The sequence below is a fragment of the Hypanus sabinus genome, chromosome 14, assembly GCF_030144855.1.
Source record: "Hypanus sabinus isolate sHypSab1 chromosome 14, sHypSab1.hap1, whole genome shotgun sequence".
In the NCBI taxonomy this organism is placed as follows: domain Eukaryota; kingdom Metazoa; phylum Chordata; class Chondrichthyes; order Myliobatiformes; family Dasyatidae; genus Hypanus; species Hypanus sabinus.
This window is the reverse complement of record NC_082719.1, coordinates 76198733-76224711: the sequence shown is the minus strand read 5'-3', so window position 1 is coordinate 76224711 and position 25979 is coordinate 76198733. Positions and strand designations below refer to the sequence as shown.

Below are 25979 nucleotides of genomic sequence, written 5' to 3'. Positions count from 1 at the left end.
TGTTAGCCATTCCTCTATCCATGCCAGAATCTTTCGTGTAATGCTGTAGGATTTTATCTTGTTAAACAGCCTCATGCATGGCACCTTATCAAATGCCTTCTGAAAATCCCAAGTAAATGACACCCACTGCCTCTTCTTTGTTCACCCTGCTTGTCACTTCCTCGAAGTTAATCTGAAGAGTTTGAGAGTGGTTTAGGGCTGGGTGATGGAATCTGGGCCTGGAGCGAGGTGCTGCGCGATATGGTCTAGGCCCGGTGCCCGTGTCCTGCAATGACGTAACTTACTTTGTTTAGACAATTCGAATACTGGCCCAGAATGGAGGCAAGAGCTAATTTCACTCACTGTCTGCGATGGCCACTCCTTTGGGAGCCTTTTGCTGTTCTGTTGTTTGGTCAATTTGAATGCCAGCCCAGGTAGACTGAAAAGACCAGGGTGAGAGCTGATTTTGCTTGTTCTCTGCGATAGTCATCTCCATTGTGCTGAAACTATGAAGACTGCCCAGCTGCTGTGTTCTGTGCCCGCTAATATAATGAACTGATACTGAGGCTTTAGGCCTACTTTGGGCTGTTTGGATCTGAGGATGCAATTTTGGTTCAGATTGCTGTTGATCGCTTCAATTGTTTGCATGATTTGTATTTTTTCTTTCTTTTGCATATTGAGTGTTGGTCTTATAATTTTTTTATTCTTGTTTTTCTTTTAATTGGGTTCTTTTGGGTTCTTTCTTTGTGGCTACCTGTGAGCAAACATATCTCAAGGTTGTATAATTTATACATTATTTGATAATAAATGAATTAATAATTGGAACATATACAATTGAGTATTTCATTTACATCACTACTTAATAACCTGTTTTTAACCTGCTTTTTGCACTTTGAAATATTTAGTTCCCAACAAAGGCCCCTTTGTCATGGCAGCTCCTTAACTATCTTGTAATTTGTGTCACCTCAGTTTTGGGGTAATGCTGTGACATTGACATAATGGTTAGTAGGGTAATTGGTCATTGTAAAATGCACTGTGATTAGGCTAGTGTTAAATGGGTGGGTTGCCGGGAAATGTGGCTTGTTGGGCTGGAAGGGTTTGTTCTGTGTTGTATCTCTAAATAAAATAATAATGATGATTCTACTGTTCTATCAAAATACATGCATCATTCCCTGCTGTAGCTAAATGTCCAAGTGCAGTACAAAATGCCATTGTACCTCATTGCATCAGTGCAGTCCTATAATTTCTTGATTTGATCTTCACTGAAATACTTAACATCTCTCGGCAACTGTGCAGGGTTCCAGACTGCTTTAAATTTCCTCCAATTGTTTCATTTCCTAAGAAAGACAAGATCACTGGAGTTAATGATTGTAGGCCAGTTATTCTGACTTTAGTAATTGTGAAAACTTTTGAACACCTGATGTTGGCCTATCTCAAGTCCATTAATGACCTTCTTCTTGACTCGCTACAGTTTGCTTGAAGAGCAAATTGCTCAGTTGATGCAGGTAACTTGAGCTTTCATTATATTCTTTGACATTTGGACTCTCCTAATACCTATGTGGTGATCTTATTTGTGGATTTTAGCTCTGCCTTCAACACTATTATTCCAGAATTGCTCCACAGAAAGCTAACCCAGCTAGCTATACCCTACACTATCTGTCAATGGATTAAGAAACTTCCTGACAGGAAGGAAAAAGTATGTAAGGCTGGGCTCCTACTTGTCCAATCCAATGTACATGGTGTGCTCATAACAACTTGGAGCTTAATGCAATCAAGACAGTGCAATTGAGGATTAGCCTTCGCGGCAACCTCCTATCTGCCCCCCCCCCCCCACTGGAACTGTGGAAACTAATGGTCATTCACCTCTATCACCATTTGATTTGCTCTCACTTCCTCCCTTTCCAAGTTCCGGTTGCAGCAAGTGGTCCAGTCAATGGAGAAGATCATTGGTTGTCAGCTACCGACATTAAAAGACCAGTTCATCACCCACCCTCACAGTCACTCATACACCAAATTGCCATCAGGGAGATGCTACAAGTCCATCACCACCAGGACTACACATCATCTCCAAAGCTTCCTTCCTGTAGCTATCCAATTTCTCAAGGAAAGTCACTAGGTGTAATACCCTAAATGTCCCTGCACGTCTGTTATGTGGTTTTTCTTGATCTTGTTTTGTTGATAATTCGTGAGACTGTTCATATGTTCACATTTATTTAAGTTTCAATATTGACCTTTGACCATGTGACTGTTCTGCCAATTGTTGATTGCTCATGGCTATTTGCACTATTGTGTAGTAAATAGTTGGTTGCTGTTATGTGGTCTGTTATGGTAGTGTCCTGTGTTTTATACTTGGCACTGAACCACAATCAATTCTGGTATGTTTCTCATACTGACAAGTGATTCTGATTCTGTAAACAATAGGGCTTCCGGAGCATATGGTTTCCCTGCTGAAACTTGTCAAATCATAGAGTTATACAACAGGGAAACAGGCCTTTTGGCCCAACTCATTCATGTCAAACAAGTTACCTTCCTCTGCTGGTCTTATTTTCCTATACTTAACCCAACCTTTCTTACAAATGAACTTGTCCAAATGTTGTTCGATTATTCAAGAAGGGAAATAGAAATAATCCTGGAAACTGTGGAATGGCATCACCCTTGTGAACCTAGTCTGCACTTTCTTTAGCTATTCATATCCTTTCTCTAGTACGGTAATCAGAGCTGTACACAATATTCTGTTTATCGTTCTACCACTGTCTCTATAGCTGTAACATGGCACCCCAGCTCTTGTACTCAGTGCCTTACCTGATGAAGGCAGGCATGCCATATGTGTTCTTCACCACTTTCAAAGGTCAAGTTTAATGTCAGAATGTATACAGTATACATCCTGAAATGCTGTTTCTTCACAAAACATCTACAAAAACAGAGAAGTGCCCCAAAAAATGAATGACAGTTAAACGTGAGAACCCCAAAGTACCGCCCAGCTCCCCCGGCTCCCACGCGTATGCAGCAGCCAACTCGTTTGCTACTTTCAGGGAACTATGTTCTTGGTAATCCCAAGATCTGTCTGTTCTACAACACTTCCTAGGGCTCTGTCATTAACTGTGTATATCCCAGCCTGGTTGAACTTTTAACGTAAGACCATAAAAACATAAGATATAAGAGCAGAATTAGACCATTTGGCCCATCAAGTCTGGTCCTCCATTTCATCATGGCTGATCCAATTTTCCTCAGCCCCAATCTCCTGTCTTCTTCCCGTATCCTTTCATGCCCTGACCAATCAAGAATATTCAACCTTTGCTTTAAATATACGTAAAGACTTGGCCTCCACAGCTGCCTTGGTAAAGAATTCCACAGATTCACCACTCTCTGGCTAAAAAAAATACTCATCTCCATTCTAAAAGGATGCCACTCTATTCTGTGGCTGTATCCTCCGCTCTTAGACTCTCCCACCATAGGACACATCCTCACCATATCCACTCTATCAAAGACTTTCACCATTTGATGGGTTTCAATGAGGTCACCCTTCATTCTTCTGAATTCAAGTGAATTCAGCATCAGAGCTATCAGACACTCTTCATATGACAAGCTATTCAATCCTTGAATCATTTTCATGAACCCTCTTCAGTTTCAGCACATCTTTTCTAAGGTAAAGGGGCCCAAAATGGCTCATAGTACTCCAAGCGAGGCTTCACAAGTAAGTCTCAACGCTACATCATTGCTTTAGTATTCTAGTCCTCATGAAATGAATGCTAACATCACAATTACCTTCCTCACTACAGTCTCAACCTATAAATTAACCTTTAGGGAATCCTGCACAAGGACTCCCAAGTCCATTTGTGCCTCAGTTTTTTTGTATTTTCTCTCCATTTAGTAAATAGTCAACCTTTCATTTCTTCTATTGAAGTGCATGATCATACACTTTCTGACACCATTTCTTTGCCCATTCTCCTAATCTGTCTAAGTCCTTCTGTAGCCTTTCTACTTTTTCAAACTACCTGCCCCTCCAGCTTGAAACCATCTGCAAACTTTGCAACAAAGCCATCATCCAGTGGAACACCACTGGTTACTGACAACCATCCAGAAAAGGCTCCTTTTGTTCCCACTCTTTATCCATGCTCAAATCTTTGCTGTAATACCATGGGCTCATAGCTTATTAAGCAGCCTCATGTGTGGCACCTTGTCAAAGGCCTTATGAAAATCCAAGTACACAACATCAACTGATTTTCCTTCGTCTATTCTGTTTGTTATTTCTTCAAAGAATTCCAACAGATTTGTCAGGCAAGATTTTCCCTTGAGGAAACCATGCCTATTTTATCATATACCTCCAAGTACCCTGAGACCTCATTGTTAGTAATCAACAGCAACGTATTCCCATCCCTTCTTGAAGAGTGGAGTGATATTTTGAACTTTCCAGTCTTCCGGAGCCATTCCAAAATCTCGTGATCATTGCTAATGCATCTGTGATCTCTTCAGCCACCTTTTTCTGAACCCTGGATGTACACCATCTGTTCTAGTTAACTTATCTACATTCAGACCTCTGTTTTCAAAGAACCTTCTCTCTAGTAGTGGTAACTTCACACGCTTCATGACCCCGTGTGAACATCTTGCAACATAAAAAGTGGAGAAAATCGAAAAGGGTGCATACAGGACTGAAGGTATTGCATTTGAGTCTGTGCAGAATACGAAATAAGGAAGATGAACTTGTAGCACAATAAGACTGGCAGGTATGATATTGTCGGCATGACAGCTTGAACATCCACCATACTGCTAGTGTTCACCACATCAAAGACTGATGAAAAATGTTTTATACAATTCATTCGCCACATCATTGTCTTCCATTACTACCTGGCATTGTTTTCTAGCAGTCCAATATCTCTCTCCTCTCTTTTACACTTCATGTATTTGAAGAAAATTTTGGTACCCTCTTTAATGTTATTGACTAGCTTACTTTCGTATTCCATCTTTACCTTCTCAATGACTTTTTTGGTTACCTTCTCATGGTTTTTAAAAGCTTCACAATCCTCTAATTTCCCACTAATTTTTGCTGTATTATCTGCCCTCTGTTTGGCTTTTATGTTGGCTTTGACTTCTGTTGTTAGCCATAGTTCTGTCATCCTTCCTTTAGAATACTTCTTCCTCTTTTGGAGGTAAATTCCCCTACATTCAGAATTGCTTCTAGAAATTCCAACTATTTCAGTTTTGCCATCATATCTGCCAGTATTCTTTTCCAATCAATTCTAGCCAGCATCTCTTTAATGGCTCTGTAGTTCCCTTTACTCCACTGTAATACTGATACATCTGACTTTAACTTCTCCATCTCAAATTTCAGGGTAAATTCGATCATATGATGATCACTTTTCCCTTAGCGTTCTTTTACCTTGAGCTCTCTAATCAATTCTGGATCATTACACAACACCCAATCCAGAATAACTGATCCCCTTGTGGGCTCAACCATAAACTGCTCTAAAGTACCATCTCTTGGACAATCTAGAAATTTCCCCTCCTGCAATCCAGCACCAATCTAATTTTGCCAATCTACTTGTACATTGAAGTCCCCCATTATATTTGTAACACTGCCTTTTGGCATGCATTTTCTATCTCCCGTTATAATTTGTAGGTCACATCCTTACTACTGTTTGGAGTTCTGTAGGCAACTCCCATCAGGGCCTTTTTACCCTTCTCCTTACCCTTAACTCTATCTAGAATGATTCAACACCTTCTGACCCTATGTCACTTCTTTCTGATGATTTGATTTCATTGTTTACCAAGAGCAATGTCACTCCCTCTGCCTTCCTGACTGTCCTTTCAATGCAGTGTGTATCCTCGGACATTAAACTTCCAGCTATAATCTTCTTTCAGCCATGATTCTGTCATGCCTACAACATCATACCTGCCAGTCTTACTGTGCTACAAGTTCATCTGCCTTATTTCGTATTCTGCACAGACTCAAATGCAATACCTTCAGTCCTGTATGCACCCTTTTCGATTTTCTCCACTTTTTACGTTGCAGCACTTCTTGTTGACTGCCTTTCTGCTCCAGCAACAGTCTCTCCTGACTACCCATTGCCCTGTTTGTTAATGAGCTACCTCATCTTCAGCACTATTATCCACATTTGCTCCATAGCTTCCACATCCTTCCTATAATGTGACCAGAATTGAACACAATACTCTTAAGTGCAGTCTCACCAGATATTTGTAGAGTTGCAACATGACCTCTCTACTCTTGAACTCAATCCTCCTGTTAATGAAGCCTAGCAACCCATAGGCCTTTTTAATTACCCTATCAACCTGTGAAGCGACCTTGAGGGATGTATGGATTTGAACTCCAAGGTCCCTTTGTTCATCCACACTCTTAAGTAACTGACTATTAATCCTGTACTCAGTCTTCTGGTTAGTCCTTCCAAAATGCTTCACCTCACACTTACCTGGATTGAACTCCATCTGCCATTTTTCTGCCCAACTCTGCAGCCTGTCTATATCCTCTTGTAACCTTTGACCACCTATAGCTCCATCCACAACTCCTCCAATCTTAGTGTCATCCGCAAACTTACTCATCCAGGTCATTTATAATAATCACAAATAGCAGGGGTCCCAGAACAGATCCCTGCAGCACTCCACTAGTTACCGACCTCCAGGCAGAATACTTTCCATCCACAACTACCCTCTGCTTTCTTCCTTTAAGCCAATTTTTTATCCAAACGGCCAAGGTTCCACTTAACCCATGCCTCATGACTTTCTGGATCAGTCTCTCATGAGGGACCTTGTCAAATGCTTTGCTAAAGTCCATGTAGACCACATCCACTGCCCTACCCTCATCAATTTCTTTTGTTACCTCTTATTATTATTCCAAAATGGCGGTGCAACGCAGCTTGCAGTGGCCACTCTGGAGCTGATTATCTGTTGTTTGTGAAGTGGGGTGCTGTGCGCAATCATAATTGATTGAAAATGGATGTGGGAGTACAGAGGAACATTGGGAAATTCCAGGAAGACCTTCTTCGTTGCTGCTGCTGCTGTGAGGTCCGGGACTCTGCTGGGAAGACCAGGCCCCCAGTCTCGTTGCCGATGGCTGTGGGGCCGTCAATACGTTCGGCAGAGGATGGTGCTCGGAGAAGCTGTGCCAGAGGGGATGGTCGTCGGCTCGGAGGTTCAACGGATTCGGAGTCCGCTGCGGTCAGGTCACTTTCGGTGTGTGCTGCGTCTGCAAGGCTGGGTTCGACGGAGCTTTCATTGTGTGCTGCGTCTGCAAGGCTGAGTTGGGCGGCACCGTGGAAGTTCATAGCGGGGGTATTCCCTTCTGCCGCCGGCGTGGGATGGCGAGTCTGTCAGGACCCTGGGGACTTGAGGAAACTGTGTTGTGATTTCTTTTGAACTTAGAGTCCTTTAACATCTTTGGACTATTTTTACTGTGCCCATGGTCTGTTTTTATCAATTATGCTATTGGGTTTGCACTGTCGTAACTATATGTTGTAACTATGTGGTTTTATGTAGGTCTTGTAGCTTTAGTTTTTGGTCTTGTTTGTCTGGTGGATTTGGAGCTCCTTTCTGGGGAATGTGCTAAGACGGTAGCGCAATATTAATACGCAGCAGCCTCTTCGGACTCTGGATTGGGGATTGCCAAATGTTATGTGGATTTTCTGGTGGTGTCTGTTTTGTCATGTGGTTTTGTGATATCATTCTGGAGGAACATTGTCTCATTTTTTAACTACATTGCATTTGTGGTTTCTAAATGACAATAAACTGAATCTGAATCTGAAAAGACTCAATCAGGCTCGTGAGGCACGATCTTCCCTTCACAAAGCCATGTTGATTTTCCATGAGTAGACTGTACTTCTCCAAATGCTCGTAGATCCTATCCTTAAGAATCCTTTCCAGTAGTTTGCAGACCACCGATGTAAGGCTCACTGGTCTATAGTTCCCAGGTTTCTCCCTGTTACCTTTCTTAAACAAGGAAACTACATTTGCCATTCTCCAGTCCTCTGGCACTTCCCCTGCAGCCAAAGAGGATTCAAAGATCATAGCTAATGCTCCTGCGATCTCTTCTCTCAATTCCCACAACAACCTGGGGTGTATCATATCTGGCCCTGGGGATTTATCAATCTTAATGTTTTTAAGAAGATCCAACACTACTTCTTCCTTATTGTCCAGCACACAGGCCCACTCTACTTCGACCTCATCCTGATCAAGATCCTTTTCACTTGTGAATACTGAAGCAAAGTATTCATTTAGGACCTCCCCAACCACATCCGCCTCCAGGCACATGTTGCCTTCTTTATCCTTTAGCGGTCCCACCTTTGTTCTTGTCATCCCCCTATTCTTCACATACGCATAGAACGCCTTGGGGTTCTCCTTGATTCTACATGCCAAGGCCTTCCCAAGCCCCCTTCGAGCTCTCCTATGTCCTTTCTTTAGCTCCTTCCTGGCTACCCTATATTTCTCATAAGCCCCTCCTACTTCCTGCTTCTTATATATAACATATGCTTCCTTTTTCCTCTTGACGAGTTGCCTCACTTGTTTCGTCAGCCACGGTTCCCATTTCCTACCATTTTTTCCTTGCCTCAGTGGGACAAACCTATCCTGAACCCAGCTCAAGTGGTCCCTAAACTTCTCCCACATTACTTCTGTGCTTTCCCCTTTGAACATCTGTTTCTAATTTACTCTCGCTAGCTCCTGTCTCATTCCTTCAAAGTTAGACCTTCCTCAGTTAAGCTCTTTACCATTTTGTCTGATTTTATCCCTTTCCATAGCTATGCTGAAGCTAAGGGAGTTGTGGTCACTCCCACCAAAATGCTCCCCCACCAAGAGGTCTGTCACCTGACCAGGTTTATTACCCAGAACTAGATCCAGTATAGCCTCTCCTTTCATCGGCCGGTCCACATACTGTGTCAGGAATCCTTCTTGAACACACCTGACAAATTCAGCCCCATCTATACCCCTTGCACTCAGGAGGTGCCAGTCAATATGAAGGAAGTTGAAATCACTACCCTGTATTTCCTGCACCATTCTAAAATCTGCCTGCTTATCTGCTCCTCAGTGTCCTGAAGGCTATTTGGGGGCCTGTAGACTACTCCCAGCACAATGATTGATCCCGTCCTATTTCTGACTTCCACCCATACCAACTCAGTGGACACTCCTTCTGCAGCGTCCTCCCTTTCTATAGCTGTGATTCTATCCTTGACCAGCAATGCCACTCCCCCTCCCTTTTCTACCCCCCATCCTATTACTTTTAAAACACCGGAACCCTGGGACATGCTTCATCCAATCCTGCCCTTCATCCAACCAAGTTTCAGTAACGGCCACAACATCGTAATTCCACCTACTAATCCATGCTCTGACTTCATCCTCCTTGTTCCTAATACTTCTAGCATTGAAATAGACACATTTCAACCCCTTTAACTGGCTGCAGTTATGTTCTGTCCCCTGCCTGTCCCTTCCTTATCAAATCAGAACTCTTAGCATCATGCCCTTGTCCTTCTACCTTAATCCCTGCACTCACATTCTGATTCCCACCCCCCTGCCAAACTAGTTTAAATCCTCCCCAACGGCTCTATCAAACCTGCCCGCCAGGATATTGGTCCTCCTGGGATTCAAGTGCAACCCGTCCTTTTTGTACAGGTCACACCCGCCCGAAAAGAGATCCCAATGATCCAGAAATCTGAATCCCTGCTCCCTGCTCCAATCCCTCAGCCACACATTTATCCTCCACCTTATTCTATTCCTATTCTCACTGTCGCATGGCACAGGCAGTAATCCCGAGATTATTACCTTTGAGGTCCTGCTTTTCAACTTCCTTCCTAACTCCCTGTAGTCTTCTTTCTTCCGTTTTCCTACCTATGTCATTGGTACCAATATGTACCATGACCTCTGGCTGTTCTCCCTTCCACCACAGGATATCTTGGACACGATCAGAAACATCCCAGACCCTGGCACCTGGGAGGCAAACTACCATCCGAGTTTCTTTCCTGCGTCCACAGATTCGCCTGTCTGACCCCTGACTATAGAGTCCCCTATCACTATTGCCTTCCTCTTCCTTTCTCTACCCTTCTGAGCCACAGGGCCAGACTCTGTGCCCGAGGTACGGCCACTGTCGCTTCCCCCATTCTCATCCACAGAGCCTCCTGTCTGTTCCCCTAAGTTAGTGGTTACCAACCTTTTTAAGCCCAAGATCCCCTACCTCGGTCTTACTGAAAGGTGAGATCGGCCCCAGGTCGATTAGTTACATGCATGCACACCGTGCAGAAAAGACCGAAAGTAAAACCCTGCAACCAAGAAGTAGAAATAATGCATAAACACCAGGGGTACCCTCCATTTTTTTGCACTGCGGACCGGTTTAATATTATTAATATTCTTGCGGACCGGCCGGTGGGGGTGGGGGGTGGAGGAGGTGGTAAACATGATGGGAATATAACGATACTTGAAGCAGGTTCCTTATGTCCACTCAATTTAGTTTTCATGGCTCTCGGCACTTAGCTGCTGTCCTGCGCTGTTCATGTTTATTTGCGCAGAAAAAACTCAGTAGGTACGTCTTTAAGTGCAGGGTGCTTGGACCCAGGGTACCGAAGCAGTTTTGAGGGCTTCATTACCTCATTACACAGCCTCCCAGCCTGAACTCCAGCCTTTGCCCGCCCGCCGCCAGACGCCTTGGCCAAGTGCGGCTGGTCGTGGGTGGGGTGAGAGGACAAGGTCAGGGCCGGAGGTCCCCGTGCCGGGGCAGCGGTGGTCGCAGTCCAGAGAGTGTGACTGACCAAGTGAGGAGTGCGACTGGCCCGCGCCCGCCCCCCTTGTAGGATCTATCGGCCAACAAAAGTTTGGCTGGAGGGATGACTTTCAGTAGCTACTTACAAAACCTTGAGCCCGAATTAGTCGTCTGCAAATATTTTAGCACCAGATTCCCCACGAACATTTGGTGTGCTAAACAGATTTAGAGGCGGCACCCATCTGTCCGCACTCTGGGCCAGTAGCATTGGCACTTCCCGCTGGCTGTGCTCCGGGCCAGTAGCATTGGCAGTTCTCGCCGGCTGCGCAAAGGTATCACTGCGTTTAGACGACTGATGACCTCGCGTGGGTTCAAGTTCAACAGTGGGTGTGACAGGGACTGAGGAAAGGTGCAACTGACTAGTATTGTTTCCTTACGGCCCAGTGGTTGGGGACCACTGAAGTACACTGTGTAGTGCGGGGGATCTACACGCATGTGCACTGGGCAGAAAGAACGGAACTAAAACCCCGCAACCCGGAAACAATCTCTCGACAGTACTTGTGTATTTATTTTTCTTTTTTTTTTCGGGATCTACTGGGAAATTCTCAAAGGTCGACGGGTTGGTGACCACTACCCTAAGTAATGAGTCCCCTATCAAAACGGTATGCCTGTTCTCCCCCCACCCCCTTACCTTCTGATTCAGTGCCAGAGACTCGACCATGGTGACTTTCCTCTGTTAGATCATCTTCCCCCCCCCCCCACCCTCGACAGAATCCAAAGTGATATACCTGTTCTTGAGAGGGATGGCCACAGGGATACTCTGGCTGTTTAACCTCTTTCCCCTTCCTGATTCACTTAGTCTCCTGTGTCCTGCAACTTGTTTGTAACTAGCTCCCTACATGTCCTATCTGTCACCCCTTCAGCCTACTGAATGATTCAGAGTTCATGCAGTTTCAGGTCCAACTCCTCAATGTGGTTTGTTAGAAGCTGCAGCAGAATGCACTTCTTGTCGTCTCCCTGCTTTCCCATATCTCACAAGAGGACCATTCCATTGTCCTGCCTGACATCTGTACTGTCTTTGCTGAGCAGATATAAAGAAGGGAAGGGAAAAAAAACAATTTAGAGTTTATCTTTGCTTTCTCTGACTGAAACCTCTCTTCATGGATGCTTCGAAGACCTAAAGCCTCAAGGTCACCACTCTGACTCTGTCCAGATGATGGCCACTGTGCTTGCCACTACATTTCTATAATTTACTCAAATGCGGATTGGTCACTGGTCAAAGCTCTTTCTTGCTGTAGAGAGCTGCTGCTGCCAATTATACTCGGATAGTAGACCTGATTGAAGTCCCCTCTTCAGATGTCTGGATTGGCAGCTGGTCAAAGCTCTTTTTCATTGCCACCAATGTTAGTATCATTTGCAAACCTACTAATAATATCATCCACATTCTCATTAAAATAGTTTATATATACAGTAAGATGAACAGCAGGAGACCCAATGCCGATCCCTGTCACACACCACTGGTCTCAGACCTCCAATCTGAAAACACTCTGGTTTATTGAACAAAGCAAATTTTGCATCGAACTGACCAGCTCTTCCTGGATCTCAATGACTCAGCTTTCCATAGCTGTGTAACATATGGGACATTGTCAGAAACATTGTTGAAGTTGAAGTGGGTAGTCTCGTGCCTTGTGTCAGATGGTCTCAGAGATGAAGTAATCAGAACCATTTCTGAGAAAGAAGACAAATAGTGATAATTACAGAAACGTTTCCCAGTTCTTTGCCACAGAGAGAAAATAAAATCACTGAGGTCTTTCTTAATCATTTCTTCTTAATGACTGTTCCCTGAATTGTATTGTGGATTCTATCCATCAGAGACACAATAGAGATGATAGTTACCGCATATCAATTTCAAGGTAACAGCAGGGAGTAGCATTAACCACCATACATAGCCTTTTCAATCATATTACCTGCTCCACTTCCTGCAGATAGTTCATCTGTGATTAACTGGCTTGTCTCAAAGGCACCAAGGTCATTTCTTTTCATTCAGCTCGCTTGGTTGCCACACTTCCGCAAACATTCCTTTTGCTCTTTCCACCCCACCTTCTTTCTCTGGAACCTGAAATGTTTGTTTGCTCTGTCCTGATAGGAGTTCCTTGACCTGAATCATTAATTCCATTTGGCACTCTACAGATGCTGCCTGACTTATTGAATATTTTCAGCATTTTCAAATCCACGCAAGATAACTTGAGCAAGGAGATTCAAGAATCTGCAGGTGCTGGGATCCAGAGCAGCAAGCAATCTGCTGGAGGGATTCAACTAGTCGGGCAGCTTGTGTGTGGTAGGGGTTGTGGGGATAGAAATGATGTTTAGGGTTGAAACCTTGCATCAGGAACAATAATGTTTTGAAAAAGTCATTTTTATAAACTAACACATGCAGATACACATATAGAATGATGTAATAACAGTTTCACAATTTGAAGTTTATAAATTTTATGAGAAATTATTCTAAAGTAAAATGGAAATTCACTGATTTCACTTGCTCTAGCTTGTTCCCCAATAATGTCTTGTCCATCATGATGATGTCCCATTAGACGTATTGTTCTTATATAAGGATGTATAATGTTTATTTTAGTTACTCTCATTCCTTCAATGCTAATACACAAAATTGTCTTCTGTTACCAAGCTGAGTAACGCTAAGCATCATTAAAAAAATGTCAGTGTAGCTCTTTGCAATACTGCACTCAAATAGTGTAAAAATATATTGACTGATGTTTCCTGTGGGTATACGTCTACATTGTCAGAACTGCAGAAAGTTCATTGGCTTAGCTCTTATGATTTCCTGATAGCCAAGTAATACAATTTTTATATAGTCAAAAGTTTTTTTTCAAATGTAGCTCATATTTTCCTATATTTATGCATTTCACACACTAGGGACTTTCATTTATTGGCAACATTTTGAATTATGCCCGCATTTATAATATGGTTTCTAGCCATTCACAAACTATAATGTGACGAGGTCAAAAACAAAGAGAAATCAGAATAAAATATGAAGTGCTGGGAATTCTCAGATTTCTACATGTGCAGTATTTGATTTTGAAATAATTGGGAATTATTTTTCACTGTTTGCACCAAGGTATTTTTGTTTGAGGTCAAAGATGCCAAAATCGTGACCGTCTTCAAGAAAAGAGACAGACATAACTATAGTGTAATTGCAGAGGGATCTCCTTACTGTTTGCCACAGGGAAAATCATTATCATTTTTTTCTCAACAGCCACTTCTTGGAACGGCTTCCTGAATCTCACAATGAATTTCTTTTGTTTAGAGATGTAATAGGCATGCATTTCCATTTGCACAGACAGGAACGAATTAGGATTGTTAGCATGGCTTTATTTGTAGGAGATTATGTCTCATAAATTTGATATTTTTGAGAGTGTGACCAAGGCGACAACAACTAGTGTTGGCAGAATTTCAAATGGTGATGAGGAGGCATATAAAAGTGAGTTAGATCAGCTTGTTGGGTAGTGTTGCAACAACAATCTTGCACTCAATGTCAGTAAGACCAAGGAACTGATTGTGGACTTCAGGAATGGAAGGTGAGGAAACACACATTAGTCCTCATCGAGGGATCAGTAGTGGAAAGGGTGAGCAATTTCAAGTACTTAGGTGTCAATACCTGAAGCTTTATCCTGGGTCCAGCACATTGATGCAATTACAAAGAAGACATAATAGCATTTATTTTTCATTATCAATTTAAGGAGACTTGTTATGTCACCAAGGGATCTTGCAAATTTCTACGGATGTAACGTGGAGAGCATTCTATCTGGTTGCATCACCATCTGGTATGGAGGAGCCACTGCACAGGATTGTAAAAAGCTGCAGAAAGTTACAAACTCAACCAGCCCCATCTTCTTACATTCTAACACTAACATTCTTAGCATTGTGGGCATCTTCAAAGGGTGATGGCTTAAAAAGTCGCCACCTGTCATTAAGTACCCCCGTCAACCGGGACCTGCTCTCTTCTTATTGCTACCATCAAGGTGGAGCTACAGAAACTTGAAACATACTCACCGTTTTAGGAACAGCTTCTTCATCTCTGCCATCAGAGTCCCGAATGGACAATGATCCTGTGCAAACTACCTCACCATTTTTCTTTTTGTGCTTTGCTTCCCTTTTTGCACTACTTATTTAATTTAATTTAATTTTTATATGTATTTCTTATTGTAATTTAAAGTTTATTTATTATGTATTCCAAGTATTGCTGCCCACCAAACAGCAAATGTCATGACACATGCCCCTGATATTAAACCTTATTTATAATTTGATTCTGATGATTGATGTGGTACACATTGTTTGCATGGACTAGTAAAGCCTTTGCCAAGGTCTTGTAAACAGGCTGGTCCTGATTGTTAGAATGCATGAGATTCAGAGTGAGAAGGCAAATCTGTTTCAAAATTGGATTTGTGGTTGGAGCTAGAGAGGGAAAAAAGGGGAAGATTACTTTTAATTTCATAACCCATTCCAAAGACCTCCCCACCATTGTATATGGAGAGCTTTCACAAGAAAGCAGGATTCATCATCAGTGTCCGCACCATGTAGGCCATGCCTTTTTCTCACTATTACCATTGGGCAGGAGGTACAGACAGCCCTAGGTTGAACATCACCAGCTTCAAGATTAGTTATTACCCTACATCCATCAGGCTCATGAACTGACATAGATAACTGTATTCACCACTGTTCTGAACTGAATCTGCAACCAACAGGTTCACGTTCAAGTTCTCTTTACAACTTTATGTTCTCTATTATTTTTATTTTCATCATTTGTCAGTTTTTATTTGGTTTTTTGTAAAATTTTACTGTGTGCCTGAAAGAAAAAGAATCATATACATTGATAATTAATGTATTATGAACTTTGAACTTTGATCAAGCTAGTGAAGATGTCTGTTAGATTTTCAAGGATATTGCTTGATTTAAAAAGCCTGTTATATGAGGAAAAGTTGAGCAAGCTAGTGTTTTTCTCTTTGGAGTGAAGGAGGATGAGAATTGATTTGATAGAGGTGCAAAAGATGTTGAGAGTGGACAGCCAATGCATTTTTCCCAGGGCAGCAATGGCTGATATGAGAGAGCATAATTTTAAGGTGGCTGGAGGAAACTATAGAGAGATGTCAGGTTGGCTTTCTATACAGATCATGGTAAGTACATGGAATGCTCTGCTGGGGATAGTGGTAGAGACAGGTACATTGGGGTACTCAGGCACATAGATAGAAAAAAAATGAGAGCTATATAGGAGGGAAGGGTTATATTGATGTTGGAGTAGGTTAAAAGGTTGGTATAACCTCATAGGCCAAAGGATCTGTACTGTGCTGTAGTGTTGTATGTTCTATGAAATGTTGACTGTTTTCTTATTTCCACAGATATTACTTGACTGGCAGAGGTTTTCGAGCATTTATTTTATTTGTTAACATTACAGTTTAATTTATTTTTCATTATGTAATTAGATTTCCAGACAAAATAAACAAGCATTTGAGCAGAGTGCAGCCTTAATAGTGTTCTATTAGGGCAGATGGGTCTGTTTTGGGAAATTAGTTCAGAGAGGAAGCATGCTTTCAACAGTTGTTAAAAGGGAGGTGTACAAAAAATTCTTCAAAGTACTGAATGTCTGGAACTCTCTGTTACCAAGGATGATGGAGGCCAGATTATTATCAAAGTCAATGTTGAGTCTATTTTACAAGTACTATGTAAAACTTACTACCAGCAGCATCACAAGCACATAGTGTTAAACAAGCAGCATTCACAAGAAAAATATAAACATATAAACATTTTTCTCACAAAACCACAATTAGAACAGAAAATACAAAGTTTTTTCATGGCAAAGTGGTCACAGTATTGTTAAAAGTTAATGATCAGGGTTTTTTCCCAGTTGGTTCAGGAATAGATTAGGTTGAAAAATAAATAACTATTTAGAATGCTGTCTAACGTGGAGGCCAAGAAGGGAAAATTTGAATGTTCAGCATTTTAATGTTTGGTCAAAGCACCAAAAGGTTGGCCTCTATGTTGAGATAATTTTGAAGATGTAAGTCACACAGAAGAATTTGTTGATGGTAATAAGGAGAGAAAACAACAGTCATTTGAATGGATGGTCTCTGGCTTGTTAAGAGAAGTCCATCTGTGCATTTATGGACTAGTGATCTTACTGCTGTTTGTGGACCTGACTATATGCAAAAAAAAAAGTCACTACCAATCAATATTGACTATGCTTCAAAAATAATAGTCACCAGTATTATTTGCCAACCAGTTTCTACAGTGGGTAGTCAGAACTACCCAGCACATCACCAGCACCATTCTACCCTTCTTCAAAGACATATATACAGAAAGGTGCAGGAAAAGGTCCAGTAATATTATGAAAGATTTCACCCAACCCATCAGGAGTTTGTCCCACTCCCATCAGGACCATTTACTTTCCCTCAGCAGTTAAGCTGATCAACACCTCCAACCACTGATACAGTCCTCCATGCCCCAACCACCACAACTTTATCATTTTCTGTCAGAGTCCTCTTATGTACAGACACTCCTGTGTCTAGTGTCACTTACTGGACCATCAGTCTATGTATATAAGCTATCATGTGTATTTATATTTAATGCTTTTTTATTATTATTGTGTTCTTTATCTTATTGTGTTTTCTTGTACCACATCGGATATGGAGTAACAATTATTTTGTTCTCCTTTACCCTTGTGTGCTGGAAATGTCATTAAACAACCTTGAATCATAAATCTGTAATCAATCTATTTTGAAAATAAATGTAATCACCAAGTGCCTTTTTCATTATACTTAATGATCTATTGTATTTCATTTACTGAGATTGCATAGTTCATCACAGTTGGTTCATAAATTTGTTTTCCAGTTATAATGATGAGGATAGTATTCCTGTATTTCCTCCTGCTCGAGCACGATGGATTCGAGCCATTAACAAAGTCCGAATGCAAATCCAAGAGGTAGGACGAAAGTTTGGCTTCTTCTAACTGTTCCTGTTTCCAAATGCATAAGTATATATTTAATTGATTTCTTGCTCCATATTGGAGACTATCATTAATTCTTTCTTATTGCAAATTCCATTTCATGATATTGATGGTCTATGCTGTTGAGTGCTTACATATTGTGAAATAGTGACATTTTGCTTGCCATAGTACTGAGGAGAAAGCAGATTGCGTAGAGGAAGAGAGAGAGAGAGTTTAAGAGAAGCGAGCGGGGGCATTTGACATATTTTGCATGTCACAGTTCCCAAAGAGATATTAGATTGCACATAATTAGGCACTTGGCAAGGACCAATAAAAATAAATTAGTTTTAAGTGGAGCGGCCATTCTGTGAGTGAGCCAGTGTGAGAGTGGGAAATTGAGGCTGTAGTTTATTGAGGCTTCTGTGAGGAGAAGTACAGGTCATAGGCAGATTTTTTTTGTCATTATTTATCTTACTTTCTTACTGCACATTTAGAGCCATGGGGATGTCTGCTAGGATAGTGGAATGTTCCTCTTACGGGATGTGCGAAGGCAGAGGGACCTCCAGTGTCCCTGAGAACTGCACCCGCAAGAAATGCGTTCAGCTGCAGCTTCTAACAGACCATATTAAGAAGATGGAACTGGAATTGGAAGAATTCTGGATTATTTGGGAGGCTGAGGGTTGATTGACAGGACATTCAGGGTGGTAGTTGCACCCAGTGTGCAGGGCACAGGTAACTAGCTGACTGTCAGGAGGAGGAAAGGGGATAGGTAGCCAGTGCAGAGTAACCCTTTGGCCATTCCCCTCAAAAATAGGTCTATTGCTTTGGATACTGTTGTGGGGGGGGGGTGGTGGAAATGAACCCCTAGCAAAGGAAGTTCACAGCAGTTAGGCCTCTGGCACTGAGTTTAGCTCTGTGGCTCAGAACGGAAGGGGGGTGGGGAAGAGGTGAGCTGTGGTGATATGTGATTCATTGGTTAAGGGAACAGAAAGAATGTTTTCTGGATGAGAATGAGATCCTCCAGTGGTTTGTTGCCCTTCAGATTCTGGGGTCAGGGACACTTTGGATCGAGTTCTCAGTATTCTCAAGTGGGAAGGTGAGCAGCTAAATGTTGTGGTCCATTTTGGTACTAACGACATGGGTAGGAAGGGTGACAAGGTTCTGCAAAGTGAGTTCAAGGAGTTAGGTGCTAAATTAAAGGACAAGATCTCCTGGGTTGTGATCTCAGGATTGCTACCTGTGCCACGTGCTAGTGAGGCCGGAAATAGGAAGATCATACACATGGCTAAGAAGATTATGCAGGTGAAAGGGCTCTCTTCCAGGGAAGTTGGGACTTGTACAGAAGGGATGATTTGCACCTGAAAAGAGGGGGACTAATACCCTAGCAGGAAGGTTTACTCGTGCTGCATGGGTGGGTGGGATGGAGTTTAAACTAAAGTTGCAGAACTAATTCTAGAGAACCAGAATGCCAGAACAGATAGTGGAGTGGTTGTGGAGAATTGCCTTCTATAAAAAGTTGACCATGGTGGAACTAATTTTCTAGCTGTGTATATAATTCAATGCAAAGAATATTGTAGGAAAGGCACATATGCTTAGGGCATGGATCAGCGTGTGAAATTATGATATTGTAGCCATTAATGAAACTTGGTTGCATGAGGGTCAGGACTGGTAGTTCAATGTTCTGGGGTCCTGTTTGTTTTATACATGATCGAGCAGAGAGATTAAAGTGGGAGGGATGGCATTACTAGTCAGGGTAAATGTTATGGCAATGCTCTGTCAGGACAAACTGGAGAGTTCATCTAGTGAGGCTTTTTGTGTAGAGCTGACATTAAGGAAGTTATGACCACATTAACGGGATTGTATCAAAGACTACCCAACAGTCTGCAGGATTTATGAGGGACCAATCTGTAGAGAGATTGCAAACTTTTGCAAGAAGCATAAGATTATGATAGTAGGTGATTTAATTTTTCACATATTGACTTGGATTCCCATACTGTAAGAGGGCCGGGTGGGATAGAGTTTGTCAAATGTCCTCAGGAAAGTTTCACTAATCAGTACATGGAAGTCCCAACTAGAAAGAGTGTGATACCTGATCTCCTATTAGGGAACAAGACAGGGCAGGTGAGAGAAGTTTGAGTAGGGGAACACTCTGCATCTAGTGGTTATATTGCCATAAGTTTCCAGGTAATTACGGAGAAGGAATGGGCTGGTTCTTAGGTTGAGATTCTAAATTGGAGAAGGGCCAATCTTGATGGTCTCAGAAAAGATCAGGTAAGTATGGACTGGGCCAGGTTGTTTTCTGGCAAGGTATACTCGCTAAGTGGGAGACCTTCTAGTGAGAATACAGAGCTTGTATGTTCTTGTCAGATAAAAGGCAAGGGTAGCAAGTTCAGGGCACCTTGGCTTTCGAGAGATATTGATGCCCTGGTTAAGATGAAAAAGGAGGTGCATAGTAGGTATAGGCAGGTAGGAACAAATGAGGTAGTCAAGGTGTATAAGAAATGAAAGAGAACACTAAAGAAGGAAATCAGGAGGGCTAAAAGAAGACTTAAGGTTCCTCTAGCAGACAAGTTGAGGGAGAATCCTAAGGGCTTCTGCAGGTATATTAAGAGTAAAGGGATAACAAGGCACAAATTGGTCCAATGGAAAATCAGAATGGTAATTTACGTCTGGAGCTGAAAGAGATGAGGGAGATGTTAAATGTTTGTATTTACTCAGGAGACAGACACAGAGTATATAGATGTGAGGCAATGCAGCAGCGAGGTCATGGGTTTTATAAAGATTACTGGGGAATATTACAGAGTGTTTGCACTCTTGAGGCAAATTAGGGTGGATAAGTCCCCCGGGCCTGGTAATGTGTTCTATCAGACCCTCTCGGAAGCTAGTGCAGAAATTGCAGGGGCCCTAGCAGAGATATTTAAAATAGCCTAAGCCACGGGTGAGCCGATGGAGGATTGGAGGATAGCTCATGTTATTCCGTTGTTTAAGAAAGGCTCTAAGAATAAGCCAGGAAACTATAGGCTAGTGAACCTGACATCAGTAGTGGGAAAGTTATTCTAAGGGACTGTATATACAAGTATTTGGATAAACTGGGACTGATTAGGGATAGCCAACTTGGCTTTGTGTGTGGTAAGTTGTGTTTAACCAACCAGAGTATATTTTGAAGAAGTTAATCGGAAAGTTGATTAGAGAAAGACAGTGGATATTGTCTATGTAGACTTTAGCAAGGCCTTTAACATGGGAGGTTGGTCAAGAAAGTTCAGTCACTTGGCATTCAAGATGAGGGAGCAAATTAGATTAGACATTGGCTTTGCAAAGAAACCAGAGAGTGATACTAGATGGTTGCCTCTCTGACTGGAGGCCATTGACTTGTGGTGTGCCGCAAGGATTAGTTCTTGGTCTGTTGATGTTTGTCATCTATATCAATGATCTGGATGATAGTGCTGTAAGCTGGATCAACAGATTTGCAGATGACACCAATATGTAGTAGACAGCAATGAAGACAAAGCTTGCAGCGGGATCTGGACCAGCTGGAACAAAGGGCTGAAATATGGCAGATGCAATTTAGTGCAGAGAAGTGTGAGGTGTTGCACTTTGAGAGGACCAACCAGATCTTACATGGTGAATGGTAGGGCACATTTGGCTTAGGTAGAACAGAGGGATCTGGGAATACTGATCCATAATTCCTTGAAATTGGCGTCATAGGTAGATAGCATCATAATGAAAGCTTTTGCGGCATTGGTCTTCATAAATCAATCTACTGAGTACAAGAGTTGAGATGCTGTTTTGAAATTGTTTAAGACATTGGTGAGGCCTAATTTGGAGTTTTGTATCCACTTTAGTCACTTACCTATAGGCAAAATGTAAATAATATCAAAAACATGCAGAGAAAATCGACAAGAATGTGGTCAGGATCTGTGGACCTGAGTATTAGGGAAAGGTTGAATAGGTTAGAACTTTATTCCCTAAAAGAGAAGATTTTATAGAGGTATACACAATTATGAGGGGCATACGTAGGATAAATACAAGCAGTCTTTTTCCACTGAAGTTGGGTGAGACTACAACTCGAGGTTATAGATTAAGGATGAAAGGGGAACACTTCACTGAAAGAGGGGTGAGAGTGTGGAACAAGCTGCCAGCACAAGTGGTGGATACGAGGTCAATTGCTAAGAGAAATTTGAATAGGTACATAGGTTGGGTTGAATATTGAGGGCTCTGGTCTGGGCGCAGGTCGATGGGCCAAAGCAGATGAATAGTTCAGCATGGACTAGATGGCCAAAGGGCCTGTTTTGTGGCTGTAATGACCCTGTTACTCTATACACAGAGCTAGATTTTATGAGTATGAAACAAGGAGCTGGAGTGGTTATTATCTGGCTAATTGAGCCATCTGTTTTATTCAGTGATATGGTTGAACTGCTGCATCAGTTCTCCATCAAAGAGCCTCCCACTTATCAGATATCTTTAAAGACATTCTCTTTAACTGTGAACAGCCTTTCCCAATCTACATTTGTGATTTCCTGTCTGATGCCATCAAAATTAACCTTCCTCCTAATCCAAGTTCATTTGCTTCCCGTTATCCAAGAATGTTGATCTCAGTTTTGAATACAGGGAATCTTTAAGCATATATTGATTTCTGGGATAGAAAATATAAAATTTCAAGGATTTACAGCCCACTAAATGACTGTCTCAGTGGCTATTTTTTCTCCAGACCATCAGCCTTGATTCAGGATCTCAACTTAAAAAGTTGACCATCAGCTTGTCACCTCAGAGGCTGCTTAATATGCTAAGTTCCTTTTTTTTATTTGTTCCAGATTCCAGCATCTGCAGTGTATTGTGTGTTCTCTCTCCTTTAATAGTTGCCTTCTTATTTAAAGGTGCATTCCAGCTACCGGATATTTGTTGATTAGTTTCTGAAGTTTTATGTCTTCTTGGTATTTTCACAGCTTTCTTTCTTGCCTGACTTTGTTTTGTTAATAAACTTCTATGTATCGAACACTGCCTCATTTAGAGGGTTGATATAGATTGCAAACAGTCTACCAATCCTAAATACTCTCATCCATCTGTTGATTCCTGTTGGATATTTTCTGTCCATTTCATAACTGGCACAAAAAGAGGATGAGATCTGGGGTAGTCTTCAGGGGTCAATTTGCTCACAATTCCTCTTTCTATTTTCTCATGTTTCTATTAAATAATTTTCAATTTATGCTTTATTCCAAGCCCATGAAGTTAATGTTGTGTAGCAACCCATTGAGTTGTACCTTTTTGAATGTCTTCAAATAATGCTAATAATTTACATTTACTGGTTTCTCCTTATTGAGTCTTTATAATTATACTCTCAAAGCTTTGGCAGACTTGCCAAACCTAATTTCCCATTCATAAAATTGTGTTAATTCAAGTCAGTGAAATGTTTTAAGTTTGATCATGCCCAACTTCAAGTATTTTACCATAGAAACATAGACAATAGGAGCAGGAGTAGGCCATTCGGCCCTTCGAGCCTGCACCGCCATTCAGTATGATCATGGCTGATCAACCAACTCAGAACCCTGTACCTGCTTTCTCTCCATACCCCCTGATCCCTTTAGCCACAAGGGCCATATCTAATCATAGATAATAATCTCCAGATTAACTTGATCAGTCTTTAGATCAAGGGGCAAATTCTGAAAAAAATAATCCTAAATACTTTACTGTGGACAATAGAGTATTAGAAAAAATAGTTTTAATGAGACCATTGGGAAAATAACCTAATAGTGGAATTTATATATATGCTTAAATACGAATCACAATGAAGCAAATATGATGCATTTTGAGGAGATTTGGAAAAAGAATTGTCTTATGACATTTTGACCTTTACTACCGATTTTAAAAAAAATTACAAAAGCTATTTCAGTACAAACAGTAGAAAACTTAAAGATATTATTTGTTAAACAGATATAGATTAAAGCAAATTTTCTGTAAAATACGTAAATGAGTAAATTTTAATTCTCAAATCAGTTTACATGTGGTCATATCAGAATTGTGAATATGAAATGGGGTAATGTAGGTGATTGATTCACTCAGAAAGCAAGTGTCATTTAACTCATAGAGAGGGTGTCTTAATTGTTTTAACCATTGATTTTTAAAATTAGGTCATAAAATATTTTTTCAGCATTACCTATCTGAATAATTTCAACATCCAAATTATGTTTGGCATTATTTCTCAGTTGAATGGCATCAATTTCAAAATTTAACTGAGCACATCCTTATTTGAGTGCTCCCATGTTGTAGAATGTTTTCCCTCTTCCACTTGTCTTGCAACTTACAAAATCTCTTGTAAATCCATCTTAGTGCTATTTTCACATCAGAGATGCACATGATCCATCATTTACCTGACAGTGCTTCTTGGAGAGCGCCATCATTATGAGCCTTTTGGCGAATGGGAAAATTAGCTCTGTTCCTCTAACATTAGGATCTATGCGCTGTGCACTTCTGCAACCTCTGTCCTTTGTGGTCACATATATACTTTATCTCTGATCTCTTTTTAATTGTGGCTTCCCTGATTTCCTTCACGAAAACACCCAAAAAGTCATTGCTAAGTTCTCCACTGCTCTCAACTCCAAATTAGGGTTCAACTCTCAACAACTATCAAATGCTGGTAAGATTTATGCCCCTATCCCATTGGTGCCAGACCAATTTTTACCTTGTCCAGTGAATCAGCCCATGAACCTATTTCCCAACCCCATTTCCACTTGCATCTGTAAACCTGTAACAGAGGCTTCGTGCCTTAATTGGAAGCAAATTCTAATACAGCAGGACAGTAACCTACAGTATTCAGACATTGCACCATCACTTTTATGATCTTTTCGAACATTAGGATTTTTAAGCAATTATATCTTAGCCACTAGAAATTTGCATCTGAATGCAGACGAAAAGAGCTGAATCTATGAGCTAACTGCTTTTACAGCACTACTTATATGCTGGGAAGACCAGAAGTGCAATGTTTCTGCTCCCACTCATCACCATTTACCTAGCTGCCCTTTGCTCTCTCATCAATGCCAAACTAACAGAAGATATTGTGAACGATGGCTAATGGCTTAGTCAACGAGATGGCTTTTAAGGTGGCAAAACTGGTGGAAAAGGAGTTGTATTCCACAACATGGAGTTGAGACTGCAGAACATACAGCCACCAATGGTGGGACAAAGAAAATCTCAGGATCTGAAGAGCAGTTTTCTCAGAGTAGTTTATGTACATTTATAAACTGCAGCGTAGTTTATCACTGATATTTCCATCTATTTTTCCATCTTTCTTTACCACTGTTGCATTAATCACTTAAGAGCGTTTCTTTAGAGTAACTTTACAGTTGAGTTGATGGTAGTTCTTTCTGGAATAATGCAGTCAATTCTATTCCCCTGCTTTTTTTCTATTGTACTGCAGTATTGTCTTTTTGTTTTACTTCCCTTTTGAAAGCCATAATTCTACATTCATCACTTTTTAGACAATGCATTCTACATCATAAATCATCATTCATTAAAAATGCTTTTCTTCAAAATACAGAACCTGTGTTTTTTGCATCCCTGATCTCTGTTAATTTAAACATTTTCACATTTAACAAGATTTTGTACATCACTACCTATTCCGCTCTCAACTCTCTCTGCTTCAAGTAAAATATTCAAAAATGTCTTGATAGCTCATAACTGAATTCCTTTATCACTGGAACTACTCTTGTAAATGACTGGAAGATATTTTGTTGTCATATTCCACCATTTTATGCTTTTGCTGAATTCTTTTATGAATGATCAAGAGTTCATTTAACGTTATACTGTATTACAGTGAAAATAGATTTGTTTTTCCAATGCTTGTTTCCCCTTATTTTTACATTGTAATATAACCATAACTTTTGCAGATAATGATCGGATTGTTGTTCCATTTTTTGAAATATTTCTGCCTGTTAATGAAATGCATGGACTTCTATGGTAGCAGTTGCTTTTTAATTTGAGGTTTTGCTTCCATATGCCAAACCCCTGACCTATTAGAATTTGCAACCCTGCAGTTATAACAAAATAAGCCTATTGTTTAAGTAGTTCATTGTATGTTATAATTATATTTTTAAGCAACTTAGCTAAATTGATATAGATGGAAGAGAGCCAATTATACAGAATTCTATTGTACAACTTCTGTTTATTTCTCTTCCTGAAACTGGACAGCTTTGACAGCTTAATTGTATTTGCCCTTTGAGTTTCATTTTTATCTAGCAGAGTCAGTACTTTCAGATAAACTGTAGTGCTTTGATCACATTTAACTCAAGAGTTGACAATGTTCATCACATGATCAGGCAT

General features: G+C 41.1%; 1 protein-coding gene across 3 annotated transcripts in view; it reads left to right on the top strand.

The window, feature by feature from the left end:
• The window catches only part of LOC132404887 (protein unc-13 homolog B-like), a 439816-nt gene that overhangs the window by 257367 nt on the left and 156470 nt on the right, over positions 1–25979 (top strand). For all 3 annotated transcript variants that reach the window (XM_059989454.1, XM_059989453.1, XM_059989452.1), the window contains exon 10: positions 17573–17663. In XM_059989454.1, the coding sequence (XP_059845437.1) occupies positions 17573–17663 (91 nt within the window). The remainder of the gene's footprint in view (positions 1–17572; positions 17664–25979) is intronic.